Consider the following 20,043-nt stretch of genomic DNA (forward strand, 5'->3'; position numbering starts at 1 on the left):
AAGAGCTTCGGGTCTGGACATTCATTCTTTTCGAGCCAGTATGAAAATTCGTTTTTTGATTATTTACCTTTTTACATACCATTTAATCAATCACTGTCATGTAGTGTAACCATTATTGCACATATCTCACTTCAGAGCTAGCTGACTTTCACGATGGAAAACGGCTTACTGACCATACTCAACACGATGCTTATGGAAGAGCTGTAGCTTGGCCGAATTACAAGACGAACAACCACAATCAAATGGTATCGCCAGAGGTATTCACACACTGTGGCTCATTATTGATTGCTGATGCCAGTTCTACCTCCTTTACCTGCGATCACTCGACTTTGCTCAGAGGAGTTTCTGCGGAGAGACTCAATCATCCCCTGACGAGCAACGATCCATGATTCACCATTCAAGCTCGACCGTTGATCTCCCGACCAGACCTAGGCCGGCCGATGTCGATCCCATATCCTTTCTCGAGCTATCCATCCTTTATCCACCGGAGGGGTAAACTGTTTCCCTTCCTTTGTTCAGATTGTCATATCACCAAAACAAAGACTGTATCGTTATTTCGCTACTATACGTGATAATGGCAATACCGAGTTTACATCATACCCTCTACTCAAAGTCAGCTGAAAAGAAGTCCATCCTATCGTATCGTACCGTACCGACCGAGTCGAGTCCCATCTTTTGTCAAGAGCAGATCAACGGAGAGTATCCAAGGAGGGCGAGGTGAAAGGTTGAGTCAAGAGTATGCGCTGTAAGGTTTAGAGTGGGATACATACATACTATAAACACCGAATTTTGGTTCAATCGCACATTCTTTCTTTCTTATCTGGATCGTAATATCAATATCAAGTTTATTCGACTCAACAGGTCGGCATCTAACGCTAAAAGACTATTCAAACAAAATATGTACACAGGACGATAACAACATACACTGAACAACGAATTCGACATCCTTCGATCTTCGGTCTCAAGTACAGTGACATCAGACAAGCCGATTGACGCCGTCTTGGCCAAAATGCACAACAATCAATACCCATCCGATAAATCCCTTTCATCAATATACGACCTCCCCACCCCCTCACCACCCTCTGCGGCAACTGCCAGACCGACATACGATGTGAGATCGCCGACGATCCCCAGTTCCCCCGCTCCTGCCTATACGGCGTTACCCCACCGAGATGTCGATTTCCACATTACGCCGATGTTGGACGGGAAGATTGGGGATGTGGAGTTGGAGACGGTAGATGGGAAGAGGTTTTTGGTTCATAAGAAGGTATTGGAGGCTGAGACGGTTTTCTTTCATATTTAGTGGGTTGTCACATCCTCCCCTCTTCCCCTCCTCACATTACACCGCGCCAGCTCGATGTCATCCCGTGTAGAGGAGAGTACGATATGGGAGGGGAGATGGACGGGTTCAGCAGCCAGCTGGAGGATAAAGGAGGCTCCTTTCTTCAACAAGGGAAATCGAATCGGTCGACGGTATATCTTACTAACACATATTCCTGATTGTGTAGCTATGGCTTCGTCCCCGTCTGGAGACTCAATGCAGCTCCCTCCTCATCCTCTTCTTCCACCGGGACCAACAGCCTACCACCAGATATTACCATCCCAATCCATCAATCTTCCCCACCTGCACACCCACGCAACTCACAACGAATCTCAACATCCTTCAACGGATTCAACAACCTCCGCTGTCTACCCAAAATCATCGCCAATACCCTCTCACGAAATCCCATCTCCCTGCCGCCTACGGTCCCCCTACCAGCGATTGAAGAACTTCCTCCACCCCTACCACCCAAAGACATCGTCACTGCTCCTACACCCACTTCCTCGCCCTATACGTGGGTAGTTCCCGAGACATCCACTGTGTTACTTGCCTTCCTTTCCCTCATCTACCCTAGGGGGGTGATTACTCCGCGAGACGATCCCGACGGATTGCTGAATTCATTAGAATTGACAGGAAGGGTAGTAAGAGCTTCATTGGGATATCAATCTTCCAAAGCTCTCACCAAGGCTCGAGATAGATTATCTCATTGGGTGGAGAAATTACCTATAGAGACATACTCAATGGCATGTTTCTTCAAATTCAATGATCTCATCAAACTCTCTTCTTATCACGCTGTCAAAGTGCCATTTAGCGCTTGGCCGGAGGACGCTAAAGTCCTTATGGGAAGGAGCGCCGTCAACAGATTAATGGAACTACAGAACTACCGCTTAGAGGGACTAGATCAGATCCTCGCTAGACCACTGGTATTGGATAATATAGATGACGATCATCATTCTGTGACATGTGGGAATATAGGTAATTTGCAGGATCTGTGGCAAGGGATTACGGGTCGGTTGAGAGGGGAGCTTAAGCCTGATATGGAGCTTTTCGAGCTACTCCAACTTGATTTGGGAGGGGGAGGGGGTGATTTGGGTGGATGCGCGATGTGTTTGGCGGTGTTGGGGAGGAACGTGCAGAGATGTTTGTTGGAAGCTAGAGAGCTGCCCAGGTCGTTGTGATAGGTAGCCACGTAGTTGGTATACTTATGACCCCATATCTCTATTATACTATACGAGCAGATGTGTTTTTCAGTCTGAAATCTCAAATAATCAGTATTGCAGCTTGCGAGTATGTCATTTCGTCCTGCTCAGATCCGAAGCGGTAATCTTAACGTATCCGCAGTCACATTGTTTAGTCATAAATGGGTTAAATAAGCTAGGACCTGTGCCCTGAAGGGAAGGGGTCCGTCGGACGCGTCTCTTGGCACATTTACTCTGCTCGTCCTGCTTAGCTCATTTGTTGGAGAAGCGGTAGCGAACCGATACCTCTACTAAGCTATTGTAGTGTTCAGTAGATGACCTAACAAGGAGGCTTGTGAGAAGGAGAAGATCGTTCTTGACTATTTCGGTCGTGTAGTGCCGCTCTACTATAGCTGAAGCAAGGGAGCTGTGATGAGTATCATGCATATAGTTCGTATACTCCTATATGGATGTTATTACTTCAGATGCGCTAACGAAAAAGACCAACATCCATTCTATTGCTTTGAGTTTGAACGGAAGACCAGCCTCGGACCGAAAGTAGATGGAAGGCGATTAAGCGAGACCGCATGTCTGAATCACATCTCTGCAGACCGACTGTTTGGGCATTTGAAAGCATAGCATTGAGCAATCTCTTCATTCTGCTCTGAGAGGTGCAGGAGGACCGTGCGGAATAGATTAGAAGCAAGAGCTCGATCCGCTTACCGTTTGTACACCTGTCGAGATCTCCCGGCGTGTTTCCCCTGCAGATGTCAGATTTGCATAGCCCCGCTCGGAGGTGTTTGGGTTGCCCGTGTTCTGCCCTTAGTTCAAGGCTCTTTATTTTACATCTGGGAAAGGCAAATGTACGGTATGATATTCTCGTCGCCGGGTACTCTAGTGCTCTAGTGAGTATCAGATATAGATGCATAAGCAAGGAGTAGCAGCATAAACAAAAGCGATGGAGTGAGGTACTCGTATAGTTAGTTGTACCGCCGCCACTTTGATCATCGGCGTAATTAAGGCTATTTGAGAATTGTATGGTGGATTGTTTGGTTGATACGCGTCAGCATATGAAATGAATGGGGATCATCACCTGATATATGAGCCTTCACCCCATCCCGTCTTTCTTTTCTGTTTACATAGCCCCACGGAGATCATTCACTCTGTTCTATCCTACATTCGGATCCATCCGTTTCCACACCTACACCCAATCATCCATAATCCAAAGCAGAACAAGGACAAAGGAGAGGAAAAGGGATCATACAGTGGAATAGAATAGCCCGTTTCGTCATCCTACTTTACTCTTTCCCATCAAACGGGTTTACCCTACGATACAGTCCAGTACCTTTGGCTTGGCTTTTTCTCTTGACCCCATCCAATCCATCAAAACAAACCAACAAATATACAATATATACATACAAACGTTCAAGATGGCTCCTCCACCCCAACTTCCTCCAAAGGATTATAACTCAACCTCTTCGTTTCTCTCTCCCAATAATTCCAATTCTAGAATATCGTCCGGTTCGAGATCAAGTTTAAACAGTAGTTTTGTGGATCAAGATTTGGCAGAAGCTGTGAGGGATTCCGTGCAGATCAAACCTAGGTCCCCTCAACCTCAACAACAAAGCAGCGGATCATTATTATTCGACACGGTCACTGGATCAAACACCACCTCAATACTAAAGAACAAGAACCAACAACCACCCCTACCTTCACTTAACCCATTAGTACCTCGACGAACCCCCTCACCTTCTGCCAACGCCAACGCAAATGAGATGAGCGTCTATCAAGCGAAGCATAGTTACTCGCACTCGTCCCCTGATATGTCAAGTATCGGTCAACCATCATTACCTTCAACAAGGATGAATCAGCTCACCACGCCCCAAAACCCATTTGCAGATGATGAGATTGAACCCTCTGGCGAGGGTCGTATCAAACCCCCTGGAAGTGGGCATGTGTCCAACAGGTCTTTTGGGAATAACGCGCAATTGGAAAGTGACGGGACGGTCCTGCCTAATAGAGCGAAGTTTAATAGATCTCAGACTGGGTGAGTGAACATCTTTCGATTGGTGCATCTGTGTGTTTGGGCGCATGATCAGCGGGTGTGGACGCAACAACGTGATCACTTGTTGTGCCGTCTAGGCGACGAGAGAGCGTGGTTCTTTGCTTGTTGGGGATATGGGATATCAGAGACTCATCAAAGGTGGAATACAACGATGATTGGGAGAGAGGTGAAAGGAGGGATTGGATGGAAATAACAAGACAGCACGCATTTCGTTGCATTGCATTGCATTGGACCATCAAATTCAAATAGCGATCAATTGGTCTGCTTTCTTCGTTTTTCATGCCTCATGGCGAATGAACACTCTCACCATATCCCACACACTCACTTCATCAGCTTCTATAATATTCTTTCCAATTTGCCGTTTGCCTTCTTACGTGACTTTATTTTCTCTCTGTTTTATCGTCTTCATTTCTTTTGCTTTCGTTGAGATCTACAATACATCACGCAAGCACACAAGCTGACGTATGATCACTTGCAACCTCCCTCTACCTTGCATCAAAATGTTACCCCCTCGTCCACCCCGAAAATCGAACACCCAACCTCAATATCCTGGTCAACCCCAATATCCACCTCGACGACCTTACCCCATGACTCGACATAACAGTTCCGCAGCAGCTACCTCCTCTTCCGCTCACTTGCTCGGTCCCTCATCACCCACCAGTGCATCAGCCAAGACGAGAACCAGAAGATCAATGTCCTCTGATTCATACGGGTTCAGCTCGGATATGCCAAATATCAAAGAACTCACGTCCGGCCAGAAGAAAGCTCACGAAGATAAGAAGGGCAGTCGACACGCGGATGTCATTGATACGTGGGATCCAACTGGTCTAGGAAGTGCTAGTGAGTCTTCATCATTGCAATATGCTTAAGCACGATTGATCACTGATGATATACGTGTCGTACTGCAGTGTGGCATCAGTGAGTCTAGGGTGAAGATTCCTCTGAAGTCGTGGTATCTATGCTTACACGACAATAGCTCCGGACCATATGACGCTGCTGCCCCATCACGAAATCAGAACTTACCGGGGAACAAGGCACCCATGCAAGCCTTCAGAGCACCTCCCGTACAGTCTCCACCTCCCAAAGGTCCAACCACGATCTCACTATCCCAACCAGTTGTTCCTCCCAAAGATCCAGTCGTTGAGGGGTCCGACAGACCAGCTCATCGAAGAGGGCAATCAGGTACTCGATATGGTGCGCCTGCCAATAACCGACGTGTGAGCGGTGGTGGATTGACTGGACAATACTCGACAAGTATGCCAGCGGGTGGAGGATACTTCCCTAATATCACGGATGAACCGCATGACGAAGCTGCTATGGCTAGACTTGAAAGACAGAGAGAAAGAGAAGCGAAGAGACAGGCACTCAAGGCTGCATGGGGTATTGATACTCGTGAGTGACTGGCGCTGGTAAATGTATCAGTCACAGCACAAAGCTGACAATATCACCTTCAGCTGAACCGTTCGAAGATTTCGGCGGATCACCCAACGATGGTACGGTAGATTGTGAGTTGATCTCCTCTTCTCAGTAAGCATTCGCTGACGATATCGTTTTCAGTGGCAAGCGAATACTATTCCCCCGAGTCTGTCAGTGCGCCTCTCCCGGGCAAGCCTGCACGATCGCCTGGTATTCGATTTGGAATGGGCGCGACCTCACCGCCAATAAGGGAGGAGGGAATTTCGCCCATCGGTGAATATCCACCCAACAATGGGCGAACAACAGCGGCAGGACCGGGAGGAGTCAAGCGAACTAAAAGCTTGATGCAAAAGATTAAAACCATGGTGCGTCATCGATCCGAATCTATCGAGTCTGGAGGCGAGTCAATGCCTATGCCTATGCCGGTTCCTGTCGGTGGACAAAGGGGTAAACCTGCTAGTCCGGGGTGGGAAGATAGGGACAGACCTGCTGTAGTGGAAGAAGAGGAACTGGAGGATGAATATCCCATTCCTGGAGGAGGTCAATTTGACGATGTGGATGATCAGGATGTGTTCACGGATAGAAGACGAGCAGATGAGGGGGCGGTACCCAGAAGAAGGGTAGTATCGGATGGAAGACAGTGAGGGGAGAGGAGTGATGTCATGTGATATCACGTTGTGTGTGTATATTAGAGATACGACTCGGAACGAAATATGAATAAGATTGTAATACTGAAGAAAGAATGGCGTCGCTGACGTCGAATATATTGTGGTTGTTCTTTTTACTTTGTAAATTGCGGTACAAATTCCTATAACAGCGCGAAAACCCTGGATTGTCCAACCGAAGTTCATCGCCTAAAGCCTACTCCCCGACCGAAGGCGTCACCACCTCATCGTCCAACGAATCGGTACCTGTCCCATCTGCCGACTCGACCAAACGACCCGGATTCTTTTCCAGGACGTCCGGAGGAAATGGCGGTAGGAACTCCCCGTCAAAGAAACCGCCCATCCCCACGAACCTATCGACCGTCCAATCTCAAGTTTCTTCGCCCAACGAGATTGATGATAATCCTTTAGACTTCAGTCAAGAAGGCAGAGAAGAAGAAGATCTGGATGCGGAGAGGATGGTCCCCTCAGGAGCGGGCAGCGGGTTCGTCCTGGTCGAATCGCCCAGCTCGAAAGCGAGAGCTATGAAAGCTTTGAAGAAGGAGCAAGAACACCAAAATCACCACCACCACCATCATCGATCCGGATCAAACTCGGCAGGAGTATCAAGTGTTCCTGCCAATCGAACGAAGTATCTGCCCACCCCACCTGTCGCACCGGTCATGCCTGATTTCAATGACATTCTCCCTCCTCCGTCCAGGAAGAATTCACCGTTGGAAGTTCCCGATGAGGGGGGACTGAAGAGGAAGACTTCGATGGTTAAGAAGTTGAAAGATAGGATGGCCAAGTAGATGATTCATGCTTGGGGGGGGGATGGGAGGAAGGGTATTTTGGATTGATGGGCACCTTGATCCGGAGAGCAGGATTGGTTCTTGAAGGAGTGGACTTTTTGGGGGGTTTTGGGCCATGAGACGGGGGGAAGGGATGGTTATAGGAAGGCGGTATTTCATTGGACATTTTAGTTTACTCTACTACGTATTTGATTTTAGATTTTTCCCCCTTCTTCCTCATCAAGATGTTCAATTGATTTCCTTCTATATAGTTTACGTCTACTACTTATATCTTTTTCGTCTCATCTTTCATATTCCCCCAATATTCTCTGTGTAACCCAGTCTCCGTGTGAGTGCTAGAAGAGCGTACATATGAAATCTATGCTAAGATTACATATCATGCTATGTTATGTTTATAATTTGTGACCCCTCGAGGACTGTTATCGTTATCTCGCTCCTACTAGGGAATGACGTAATTGCGAGTGGAATACGTTTGCCACTCATCCAGCCGTGATCTATTCCACGTTACAACATCATCCTTCGTTATTGTATCTACCTGCTATACCGCCGCTTTGTCTAAACAGAGCATACCCCGTCGCCATGTCAGATCACCCGACTCTCACTGATATACCCAACGAAGTGGTTCTAGACCACTTATTACACGCCTTGCAATTGAGAGATATCGCTTCGCTCTCTGCTGTGAACCGTCAATTCAACTTATTGACTGTGAGTCAATTCCTCCATATATTGTAGTCATTCCTGTCTGTTGAGATCTGACATCAACGCATCGTCGTACAGTCCGACCCTGCATTCTGGCGCTCCAAGACCCTATCCGACTTTACATTCCCCACCACCTCCCACCCGACCACCTCCTCGAAGGGATGGTGGAAGCATGTCTACCTTGGCCTCCTCAAGCCCAAAGCATACGTATGGGGTTCGAGTGATAATAATCGCTTAGGTGGAGCAGAGTTGGCTACTACGAGGAATCACAGGAGGTATATTGATATTCCCTCTGAGATATCCTGGAATACTAGTGAAGGGAAGGTGAAGAATTGGAATGAGAATTTGAAGGATAGTTTGATTACTGCTTTATCATCGAAAGTACAGCCTGAAGAGGGAGATGTAGTAGAGAGGGAAGGAGAGGAGGGAGGAGGGAGAAGGAGATCAGGGGTGGTGGAGTTGCAAGCTGGAGGATGGAGTTTTACAGCTAGGCAGAGTGACGGGTCCGTCTGGGTGTGGGGTGAGTCATGGGCTTTCCCACAAGCTGCTCCCATCACCTTCCGTAGCAATGAGGTGGGAAGAGGATGGGATTGGGACATAAGTTGATAATTCATTTTCGACCTTGCCATAGGGCAACTTGACGGTACACGGCCTGGATACCGACTCCAATCATGGGAAGATAAACATTGTCCATGTCCTACACCTACCAAAATCCCACTACCATGTAAAGTCGAGTCCATCTCTGCAGGGAGAAGACACCTGCTGGTACTGGACTCTGATAATCTGATATGGGAGTTGAGATCGTGGGGTAAAGTCAGTTAAACAATTTTCGTTTCAGCTGTCTAAAGTAGGGGATCATTAATATGCTGATATGATCCTGTCTGATATGGTTTAGGCATACTATCACACCGCACCTGAACTGACCGCCCCGACCGGACACGGTACCACCCGCCTCCCACCACATGTCGTACAATTGTCTACGGGCTGGCAACATTCCGCTGCGCTCACTTCGAAAGGCGATATTCACGTTTGGTACCCCTTTTCCAATCTGTACGAGAACAGTCTTTCAAGTGAACTGAGCAATGTGGAGACGGGTGACGAAGATAGGGGTTTAAAGTATGGTAAAGTTGGGGACAATGTTTTAGTGACGTTACCGTCTTTACCCTCGAGACCTGGAAGTCAAGCCTCCGCTTCAAAGACAGATAACGAGTTTAAGATTCAACGAAGGAAGGAATTGCAGGATCAATGGAGTGATTATGAATCTTCCAGAGCGCCGAGGCAGCTGGAAGCCGAGCAGATAGTAGTCAAGATTGCGAGTGGAGAGGACTTTGTGGTTGCTTTGAAGCAGAATGGCGAGGTGTGGTTGATCAGGGTCAAAGAGGGTGGACGACTGGTTTGGCAATATGTGAGTTGGACCTCTATCTTATCGATACGCCTCAAGTGATGTCATCCCCCAAATCATTCCCCACCACGATTGATATTATACTGTCCTAGTGCCACTACTGACTTACCTTCTTACAACATTTAGATGGAATTCTTTTCATCCCCATCTGTGACCCACCTAACCGCCCAATTCCGCTCCTTCACGACCTATGCCACTCCCACCTCCAACTCAGACAACTCGGCAGTCTATCACGCCCGCATCCCCGAATATTCCGATCAACTGGGTGAAAAAACCATACCCGATCTAGAATTATTAGAATCGTTACGAAACAAGGGTATAATTCAGGTGGCTATAGGGGATTATCATTATGCCGCGTTGAACGATAAAGGAGAGATGTTTACCTGGGGTCAAGGTGATTCGGGACAACTGGGTAGAGGGCAGAATAAGAGTGGGAAGGTACCTACTAGAGTCATCTTTCCTGAAGATGAGTTGGACTTCACCTCGGATGATACGTCAGGATCGGAGAAGAAGGGAGAAGGAGCATTCGTGTTTAGTATAACTGCGGGAGGGTGGCATACCGGTGCATTACTACTGGGTGACCTCAAACCCAGATCTGAGAAAGGCAAACAACGTCAATTGGACCCTGTTGAAGAACCAAGACGATCCTCCCAAGAACAAGAGCAAGAAGGAGCGATGCCTGGTAATTGGCCTGGAGGAGTACATAATCCCTTTACCGCAAAGGAGCCTGTACCTGTTCCACCTAATTCTCGAGGAGGCGGGCCTGTAAGAGCTATGCCGATGTATAGGATTGGATTTGCAGGGAGGGGCGCGAATCTGGGTGGATTGGGTGGGCTAGGCAGAGGTCATACTACTACTACTACCCCGGATCAGGATCAGGATCAGGATGAAGGAAATGGAGCTGGGAGTGGGAGAGGCAGGGGGGCAGCCCCTATTTTCAGAGTTGGATTTGCTGGTAGGGGTGCTAACTTAGCTGCTGGACGAGGAAGAGGGGTGGGGGATGGGAATGGACAAGAGCAGGGTGAAAGCGATGGCAATGGCAATGGGGATGGAGTTGGAAGAGGCGCGGCACCTATCTTCAGAGTTGGATTCGCAGGCAGGGGGGCGAATACAGCTGCTGGACGAGGAAGAGGAGCTCAGGGTGGACAGGCGAATGAGGCCGGTGATGGAGAATCTGGGGGTCCATGGTAGAAGTGATTGCCAAGCGGTATTTTGGTTAAGTAGGATCAGTTGAGGGGTATTGTATGTCTGATTACGAATCCTTCGATGAGAGTACACGAATAGTCCAGGTAATATGTGATGACTTTAATGCATAATTATACGACAGTGTATGAAATACCAAACATGCATCCTCTTTCTTTCTTAGGATCTCGACATCACCATTGGGAGGGAAGTGTTGTACCTCTCTGACATGTTCAGGATCCTTCCACCTACACCTTCCTCACCCTCTTCTTTGGTTTATTCCTAATCACCACTCTATCTTCCTCACCAACGTCCGACTCCGAATCGGAATACTCGTCCTCACTCATCTCCCTGCCTTGATCCACAACCTCACTCATCTCCTCCCACACTTTCTCGTCATCCTCCTCTTCTTCCCCTTCTTCGCCATCCCCTTCTCCAACTCCACCCTCCCTTTCAACCTTGGGAGGTGAGATATCACGCTGACTATAGCCCCTGAACACTCCCTCTCCCACACCGACTCCACCAACCATGCTTAGAATTTCACCTTTCTTTCCCTCCCCTCCAAAGTTCCCCCTCTGCCCCTCGGAGGGGGGCGTAGTGGTGGTGTGTAATCTGAACGTGGCGTCTGACGAGATACTTCCTAATCCCACTTGTCTACTTCCCGATTCTACCTCGGCGGAGAAAGAGGGGATAGGTATGAGTTGGTGTGCTGTGCATGTCATTTGGGAGTAGGTGTAGAGGGGTTTACCGGTTCGGAGGTCTAGGGAGGAAAGCAGGTTGGATTGATCTGAGAAAAATAGTTCTCTACGATGAGGATGGATATCACGAGTTAGCATGAATCGGATCTACCGAATGAAGTCGAAATTGGGAGAGGAGGGGGAGGAAACAGAGCGCGATTGGAGAGAGTGTGATGGGAGTGATCCAGGAGATCCGTGAGTTTACAAGATGGGGTGAAGAGATACTCACTGTTCCACACCTGACGCCACACATCCTATGCCACCTTCTCTGGCGACCTTCCAATCTGACAGGGGTTTGCGCTGCCTCAAATCAAATCGCCTGATGGTGCCTGCTTTGGTACCGCTCACTAAGAGGTGGGGGGAATCATTGAGGTATGTGAGACAGAGGTGGTTGATGGGTTGTCGGAGGGATAGGTTGTTTTGAGGGACCTGGTTTGGGTTATAGACAAAAATATCAGCTCTCAAGCTGAGCTTCTCATCACTCGTCATCCAATCGACCAATGTATCAAACATGTATGCGTGTAGTATCATTTCACGAGATAAAAAGATGGATTCAGGGGGCATCGTTTTGGTGTCAATCGGAGAGCTATAAACTCACATTCTTAGCTTGCCAGATCTGCCCAACCTCATATACATTCTTCTTCCTCTTTCCCCCCTCCCATGTCCTCGCGGGACCGTCTTCCTCCATACCTCCCGAGGATGACCCGAACGTCCGCTCGATGTCCCATATGGACACGTCTACCTCTTTACCGGCCGTTACGAATGAGTGAGGAGATGCGGAGGTGGAAGTTAGACATTGTAAGGGAGAGGGGACGGAGCGGGATGATGAGGCTTTCGGGGTTTCTTCCGCTTCGATTCCAGACTTGGAGGTGGGGTGGTAGGTGAGTAGACCGGAGGTGAGGGCTGAGACTACGCCGCTGTAATGGAATTAGTAACGGCTATATACCAGTGGAAGTCATGATGGACATAGGGGTTGTGTACTTGTGTGTATGGATCCGGGGTTGATGGAACGGAGATTTAGGGAGAAGAAGAAGAGCTCACCCCTGCACACCAGTCATCCCCGCCCAAATGTCCTTCTTCCTCCCCTTCACACTCTCCTGCGCAACCACTACCGGCGGAGAAGCCTCCTCCTGATCCAAAGGCGATAACTCCAAAGTGGATATCTGAAACTTATCATCGGCGATTATCACCCTTTCGTCACCTGTCTTGACCATCCTCTTCGCTCGACCGAGGGGATGATGCTCGCCATATTTGATGGGTAGATGCTGTACGATCGGTTCTGGCGCTGAGGGGACGAGACCTAATGAGGGGGATGGGAAGGAGAGGTCGATTAGTGTGTTGGGGTGTAGGGAGGGGACGAGGAAGTTGAGGGTTTGGGATTGGACCATGTTGTTTGGATGTGCTCGGCTATACGTCTACTACGGGAAGTGAGCAGGTTGGTATTTCAGTAGATGTGAAGCAGACTGTCAGATGAGTTCGAGCTGGAACATCATCTCGAAAAATATTTTTGATTTTCCAGATAGACAGGTTGAAAATTCCTGAGTGTTGTTTATGGAGTCTCCGCAACAATCCACGTGGCAAATGAAGGACATGGCCATTCACTCGATGTGATGACGAACAGCTACCGACGGTCTGTCGATGATGTTGGCAAGTAGTAGTGTTCATGCATTAGTGAGCTCAGATACAACCAGTAATCGACAAGAGACCAATACACCAGACCAAGAATGGGACGTATAGACGGGATCATCATACTAGACTCCAACGGGTGAGTCCTGCTCTTCCTTCTCGCTTCCGATAGATCTTACTACCTGACCATTCTGAACATCGTAGTAAACCCCTCATTTCATCTCATTTCCCACTCCATCCCCCCTCCTACCCTTCATTACATATAGACACATTCAACACAGCACGCAAGAGAGCCTTATCAGAAAATGCAGAACTTGATCCGGTAATTTGGGTGAACACCCTCTCGAGGGGTGGGGGAAGTATGTCAGGCGCGGGGTTGTGTCATGTAGAGAGGGAGGGGCTGTTTTTCTTGGTTCCTGTAGGGCAGGAGGGTGAGTAGCGTTGTCTGACTCACACTCAAACCACTATGAAGAGCTGATATAGATCATAAACCGTTATCGGAAACAGTAAACCCGTTATTCGCTTTTTCATTTTTGGATTCCTTCTTGGATACGCTGAGGGATTACTTGGGGGATATAACGGAGATTAACATTAAAGATAATTTCGATATCATTTATATGGTGGGTATGCTCTTCCTTGTCCTGCATATCGAAGATTCCTCTTCCTCTACTTCTGTATATGGCATGTGCTCGAAAATGCCAGGCTGACGTATTTGCTGGTTTAGCTCATCGAGGAAATGTTAGATGAGGGTCACCCAATGACGATGGAAAGTAACATGTTAAAAGAGATTGTCCTTCCTCCAACGTTGATGAGAAAGCTCCTGAACGTAGCGGGAGTATCAGGGTGAGCTGGCTCGCCACCGCAGCTCCAGGCAAGACAGACAGCTCATACAACTTTGTGGGGTAGGCTGCAAGCACCAACGACTCAACCATTCACCGCGCCCATACCGTGGAGAAGACCCGGTGTGAGGCATTCTTCAAATGAGATTTACTTTGATATTGAGGAATCGATAGATGCTATAATAGATAAGTGAGTGGTGGTCCATATCCCAGCTAATTCCCCATGCCAAAACATCGCATGATGGGTTGTAGCTGAAACTTCATGTGCGCAGACGTGGAAATATCCTATCTTCCTCTGTCTGGGGTAGGATAAATTGTAATTCCAGATTATCAGGTAATCCCGATTTGTTGTTGAACTTTGCGAATCCGAAAGTACTGGATGAATGTGCCTTCCATCCTTGTATACGGTAAGTCTGCACTCCTCATATTGCTTTACACCCTTCCTCTCAACTCGGCCGTAGACATGTGAATCTGCTAGGTTAGGATGGGATGTTTGAAGCTGATGTTCCTTATATTTGTTACTCAGGTATAACAAGTGGGAGAAGAACCGTATATTATCATTCATCCCTCCAGATGGTAAATTCAGATTATTAGAGTATCAAGCTGCTCCTACAAATACCAAAAATCAGATACCTTTGGGTGTGAAAGCTAGTTTGGTGGTTGAACCTAATGGAGGTATGTCCTGTATTTCTGACCGACGTCACTTCTTGTGACCCTCGACGGCAATATGCATCAAGCTGATTGTGTTATGGGTATGCTACAGGCCGATTCTCTATAACCCTCACATCGAAATTGCCTAGTCGTCCACTGGAAGATATAGTCATCTCCATATACCTTGGTAAGGGCGCTACGTCGGTTAGTGCGACTGCCCAGGGGGATCGGAAACCGTTGGGTAGTCGGAGTGAGGAAGGGACGGCGGAGGGGTATGTGGCTGGTGGGAATTGGGAGTTTGATCCGCATAATCAGGTGAGTTGCTCATCATACATACAATTATCGTTCCCGTTACCTGTCTTGATGCAGATGGGTGGTTTTGAGCTGCCGGTTTAAAATGCATGCACATTAGAAATTGGGCTGATGATTTCATGTCGTTGTGCTAGGTGTTGAAATGGAAATTATCCTCGTTAGTCTCGACCGAGAGATCACCTACATTGACGGGATCATTCGTCTCTTCGTACGTATCTCTACCGCCATGTGGGGGATTCAATCCAGGTAGCTGATAACGTATCTCTCTATGTATTTTTAGGGAAACGCAACCCACACCATCCCCTTCCTTCGAAGTATCTTTCAATATTCAGCATCACTCGTTCTCCAATTTGAGAGTGGATCAGCTGAAAGTCCAAGGTGATGTGATGTACAAGCCTTTTAAAGGTGTCAGACAGTTGGCGAGGAGTGGGAAAGTCGAGGTTAGGTGGTAGTGTAGGTGATGTATGCACTGTGTATTACCGTAGATAGCTGGGGTGATGATATCACTTTGTACAACCAGCAAGCATCGTGTTCCATTTACGCAATGCCACGGAGCGTGCTGTGCTGTATTTGCTTTTGCCTATCTCCTCGTTTGATACGTTGTTATCGTGACATGTGAGATGGTATGATGAAACGTGTATGGTAAAGGGATACCTTTCATCAAGTTTAGTTGGGTTTGGGATCAGACCAAGTGAAGAAGACATGTAACGTGTTCTTGATCTTCCTTTGGTTGGGTTATTTGATGCACGAAGCCGTATGATTGGGGAATAGAGAAGAACATGATGGTGAACGTGCTATAGCACGAGGGAAGAGTGTTGACTGGTCCATGTACACATGGATAGTCTTTTCTATGGGATGCTGCTTCTTCGCTGCACCTTGACACATGCATAGTAGGAGTTACATATGACAGTGCTTCACTAGGATGCCAGATGTATAAGTAGAGTACTATACGACCCGACGCCCTCACCTGAAAGTGGTCACCCGACTGAAACTCGATTTGCGAACCAACCCAAAACCGATAATCCGGATCAGGGAAATTGCATATACTAGTACTGTAATTCGAAAACACAGAGGAGTAACCCCACAATCACATCACATCGCCATCTTGGTCCTGAATCAGTTGGATGTGGGTGTGGGTGTGGATGTGGATGCATGTGTGAATTGGAACTGCAATTGGCTTGATATGAACAATCCATATCTCTCTCACATCCATAACATATCTACACCACTATCAATCGACAACTATACACTTCCTTTCCATACACACATACACACAACCAATAACAATCTGTGCACAGCATATAGTACCAGATCAAGATCAAGTGATTACGATTCAATCGAAACAAGTACAATTAATTACGATTAAGCGAAGTGAAAGTGACAGCAGGTACTGTAGTACGACTTTCATTCTATACTCTAATCAAGCGTCACAATCAAAGTGAATTCGATCAGAAGATCAAACGACGACACCACTCCTCAAGTCGAACATACTCCACTCTATCTCATCTATTCAAGTAACTTCACCACCAACCACCACCACCACCACCACCAGCTCAATCAACTCATACCACTGAGGCGAACACTCGAGTAGAACAGAACAGGACGGTATCCCTTTGATACTTACACCCTTACCAACGAATTCATATAGAATAAAGGAAGGAAAGGTTCTATATCTAGGTATAACGTGAGTGATATATCCCTACACCTCCTCGCTCCATCTACCAGTTTGTGTTCGAATATCTACATTCACACCACGACTTCATATGGATATACGTTCCCTGTCTTTTCCACTCTCGTCAGCTCTTCCTGTTATCCTCTATCTTCCCTGTTCCTCATTCTCATACTCTTCGCTTGCGACAGTACACCTTATTCCTCGTCTTGCTCTGGCTTTACCAGTGTTCCGTCCATTGTCATACGGACTCGTTCTGCTTCTCTGGCAGTTTCGCACATTTCCATCCCACTTTCACATCATCCCTTCATCGCACATTCGCTGGAAAACACAACTTTCAGTGCCTGTGCTGCGTCTGCTTCTCATTCCATCACCGCAATCTTGATTCTCGTGTCTCTTTCCCCTTTTGGGTCACTCACCTTACACCCGACGAACCCCCGCTTCTTTCCTCCGTCCGGTCCTGCGAAGTGCCAACCGAGGAGAAGAAGAACGAAGAATGTCGATCCTTCTTCCTTATCTACACAATCAGACCCTTTCCTTTTACCCCAAAACGAATCCCCAATCATGACCCCTCCGACTCCACTCTCATCGGAATTGGTGCTTCCACTCTTCTCTCTTCCTCTTCAACCCCGGATTGGATTCGAGGCCAAAGGCGTTTCATGTGCCGCCGGTAATATCGCCGTAGCCATCCATGGATTTCAATTATGTTTATTTATCTGTTGACCCCTCTGATCCCTTTGGGAGAGAGACAAGGGATGGGGGGTACATCTAGTTTGGATACATTTGCGTTTGTCAACAACACCAAAAACACGACCTTTCCAAACAACTTTTGGGGTATGATCAACGTGCTTTTCGCTGGACAAACACGCTTTGTCTTGTTCTAGTGCTTCTTTGCTTTGGGTAAACACAGCTTTGACGGGAGAGTGTAAGAATGACTACATAAAGGGTTGTGTCTTATGTCGCTCATCAACATTACGATTGGTGACTCCCTTTATCCATAATCCTATCGTTTGCCACTTATTCCCTTTGTTCTACCTGGCTATCCAGCTTAACCTTATCAACACCCTTGTAATATCATATAATCATCATCTAATCCTGATCTATCGGAGGAGAGAAAGAGCTCTTGAATATCCTTGACTTGTCTTTTAACAACAATCACAACATCATTATCATTTGCCGCCTTGGCTTTATCTTCAAGCCACAATCTCACTACCCCACTATCACTGTTCTACGCTCTGTTCCCTTCCCTTGATCCACATTCCATATTCCAATCCCGCTTTGGCTCCTTCTCTTTAGCCGCACTATCATTATACAATTTAGTGCACTGATCTTTTTGATCGAATTAACCATACTTCATTACCCTTTTTTCCATATCTTTTATAAACACCTTTGCCCTTCTCACTTTCCCGATCCACTCGCAAGGAACGAGAACAACATCACTAACGATCAATTCTGAATTCTCATCCATCCTGCCTCGACATGTCAACAAATACCCCACCAACGACATCAACTACCACACCTGTCACTCGCAACTCGCCTCGTTCAATCAACTTACCTACTCTGGTCGTCCACTCACCCGTACATCGCGAACACAAACGACGCAACTCGGAACCTGCGTCACCTACCACCCCGAAAACACCACAACATTCCACATACTTTACTGGATTCCCATCGTACACACCTGATCCCTGGAATCTACGCTTGGCCTCACGTAAATCCCCTCTACCTCAACAACAACATCTTCGATCATCACCTCTCTCCCCTCATTCGCGCCTGGCATCCCCTCTCTCACGTACTTCCTCAACCACAGCAGTCTCCTCATCCCATCTACCACTGCCACTTTCCTCGGACTCGGACGAGGAAGATTCAGAGACTCTCATCGAAGAGGAGATAGAGTACGATACTGGATTTATTGGAAATTCTTTGTATCTACGCAATACCACTACAAATACAGCCAGCATGAGCAATCCAGGAGCTACTATGAAGAGAAAGGTGGTGATCATGGGTTCACCGAGTGTTGGTGAGTCAGCCGGCGTCCACTCAGGTTGACATTGAGCTAATATGCGGTATCTGGTTCAGGTAAAACCTCACTGACTCAGCAATACGTCGCTCCTCCTACATACAACGCATCATACTACCCTACCATCGAGGACACTTCACACAAAACTGTAACCTACAATGGGGTTCAATACGAATGTGAGATTATCGATTCGGCAGGATTGGTGAGTAACTTCCCAGCTCTCCTTCAGCTTGCCCTTTGCTACCTCACACTACTAAGTAGTAGTAGCAGCTGACAATGAGTCGATCTGTCCGTACGATAATTAGGAAGAATACTCCTTGTTCCCCGGTAAATACGGTATCGGAGTTCACGGATACATCCTCGTCTACGCGATCACATCAAGACAATCATTCGACATGGTCCCCATAGTACATGACAAGATCCTCGATTACGCGGGGTTGGAGAAAGTTCCATGTGTGTTAGTTGGTCAGAAGTTGGATTTACAATCTGAGCGGTGGGTCACAAGTCCAGTAACACAGTTGTGTGCGGTCGTGTACTGATGATGTCGTTGGATTGCTATTATAGAGCCGTATCTACAGCTGAAGGTGAAGCTTTGGCTAAAAAGTTGAATGCGGGTTTCATAGAATCCAGTGCCAAGGATAATAAGAATGTTTGTGAGTGCTGCTTGAATCAGGTGTAACCACGAGTTAACCCATGACTGATTCATTTCTGTAATTTTAGCCAAAGCATTCGACGTCCTCCTCGCTGAGATGCAAAAGGAGTACAACCCTGCGCCAGAGAAGAAAAAGGCGAGTTGGTGGAGCTGGGGAGCCAAGTAAGGAGGATATCTGGGCTAGGCATCGCGCTTCGAAATCGTTCATCTCCTCTACAAAACATACCTTCACTCGAATCACATCCACCCATAATCACTCACATCAAACGACAGACAATCTGTATACCGAGCTTGAACATCGACATAATTACGATGTCGTAATCAAATCCAAATCATCAACATCTGGAAGATCAAGTAAATTTGAATATTTGCTCTTTCTCCGATATCTTAGGCAGGTATAATCTTTTCTTTTCCCTTTCTCCATCTTTATAATTTCTTCAATCCTTCATTCTTTATCCCTTGTTGACTCTATAATTCGCTGCTTCCACTTGATCTAATTTTGTATGTGCCACCACCGTTTTCTTTTTTCTTTTTTTCTTTTTCTTCCTCTATAATTCTTCAAGCCTTTTTCCGATTCGATGGACAATTCACATCGTACATATCTTTTTGGAATCGCGTGAGTGGAAGAAGAGAACGTACACATACATGGGTGTTTTCCCTCTTCCTCTGTGATATATTTTAGTTCTCAGTATAGTACCTTGACGGGAAGAGAGGGAGTTGAGCGATCTGTAGATGATCTTTTGAGGTTAGTGGTATTGGTAGTTGTGCATGAATCGTATCGTATCCAACCGTACTTTGAACGCGAACCCTGTCGGTTC

The 20,043-nt window shown here is 47.1% G+C and overlaps 6 protein-coding genes across 6 annotated transcripts; 5 read left to right on the forward strand and 1 right to left on the reverse strand.

The window, feature by feature from the left end:
- Window positions 1–1,009: 1,009 nt before the first annotated feature.
- Window positions 1,010–2,499, forward strand: I302_104959 (uncharacterized protein; the record flags this gene model as incomplete). Its single annotated transcript, XM_019195545.1, has 2 exons — window positions 1,010–1,302; window positions 1,509–2,499. 2 exons carry the CDS (start codon window positions 1,010–1,012, stop codon window positions 2,497–2,499), a joined length of 1,284 nt encoding a protein of 427 aa, XP_019042368.1.
- A 1,430-nt stretch (window positions 2,500–3,929) lies between these two features.
- I302_104960 (uncharacterized protein) lies at window positions 3,930–7,436 on the forward strand (the record flags this gene model as incomplete). The annotated part of the gene is made up of 7 exons (XM_065869966.1): window positions 3,930–4,546; window positions 5,169–5,404; window positions 5,473–5,482; window positions 5,541–5,956; window positions 6,019–6,069; window positions 6,122–6,345; window positions 6,798–7,436. 7 exons carry the CDS (start codon window positions 3,930–3,932, stop codon window positions 7,434–7,436), a joined length of 2,193 nt encoding a protein of 730 aa, XP_065726038.1.
- A 579-nt stretch (window positions 7,437–8,015) lies between these two features.
- On the forward strand, window positions 8,016–10,728 carry I302_104961 (uncharacterized protein; the record flags this gene model as incomplete). The annotated part of the gene is made up of 5 exons (XM_019195542.1): window positions 8,016–8,141; window positions 8,214–8,655; window positions 8,767–8,948; window positions 9,031–9,540; window positions 9,664–10,728. 5 exons carry the CDS (start codon window positions 8,016–8,018, stop codon window positions 10,726–10,728), a joined length of 2,325 nt encoding a protein of 774 aa, XP_019042365.1.
- A 239-nt stretch (window positions 10,729–10,967) lies between these two features.
- On the reverse strand, window positions 10,968–12,844 carry I302_104962 (uncharacterized protein; the record flags this gene model as incomplete). Its single annotated transcript, XM_019195541.1, has 4 exons — window positions 10,968–11,523; window positions 11,686–11,885; window positions 12,055–12,373; window positions 12,498–12,844. 4 exons carry the CDS (start codon window positions 12,842–12,844, stop codon window positions 10,968–10,970), a joined length of 1,422 nt encoding a protein of 473 aa, XP_019042364.1.
- Window positions 12,845–13,180: 336 nt separating this feature from the next.
- I302_104963 (uncharacterized protein) lies at window positions 13,181–15,336 on the forward strand (the record flags this gene model as incomplete). The annotated part of the gene is made up of 10 exons (XM_019195540.1): window positions 13,181–13,221; window positions 13,287–13,513; window positions 13,590–13,702; window positions 13,807–13,925; window positions 13,989–14,111; window positions 14,194–14,328; window positions 14,448–14,596; window positions 14,685–14,887; window positions 15,019–15,092; window positions 15,165–15,336. 10 exons carry the CDS (start codon window positions 13,181–13,183, stop codon window positions 15,334–15,336), a joined length of 1,356 nt encoding a protein of 451 aa, XP_019042363.1.
- A 2,696-nt stretch (window positions 15,337–18,032) lies between these two features.
- On the forward strand, window positions 18,033–19,391 carry I302_104964 (uncharacterized protein; the record flags this gene model as incomplete). Its single annotated transcript, XM_019195539.1, has 5 exons — window positions 18,033–18,573; window positions 18,633–18,775; window positions 18,879–19,066; window positions 19,138–19,226; window positions 19,294–19,391. The coding sequence occupies 5 exons, from the start codon at window positions 18,033–18,035 to the stop codon at window positions 19,389–19,391; spliced, it is 1,059 nt and encodes a 352-aa protein (XP_019042362.1).
- Between the last annotated feature and the right edge of the window lie 652 nt (window positions 19,392–20,043).

The sequence above is a fragment of the Kwoniella bestiolae genome, chromosome 3 (assembly GCF_000512585.2).
Source record: "Kwoniella bestiolae CBS 10118 chromosome 3, complete sequence".
NCBI classification, from domain to species: Eukaryota; Fungi; Basidiomycota; class Tremellomycetes; order Tremellales; family Cryptococcaceae; genus Kwoniella; species Kwoniella bestiolae.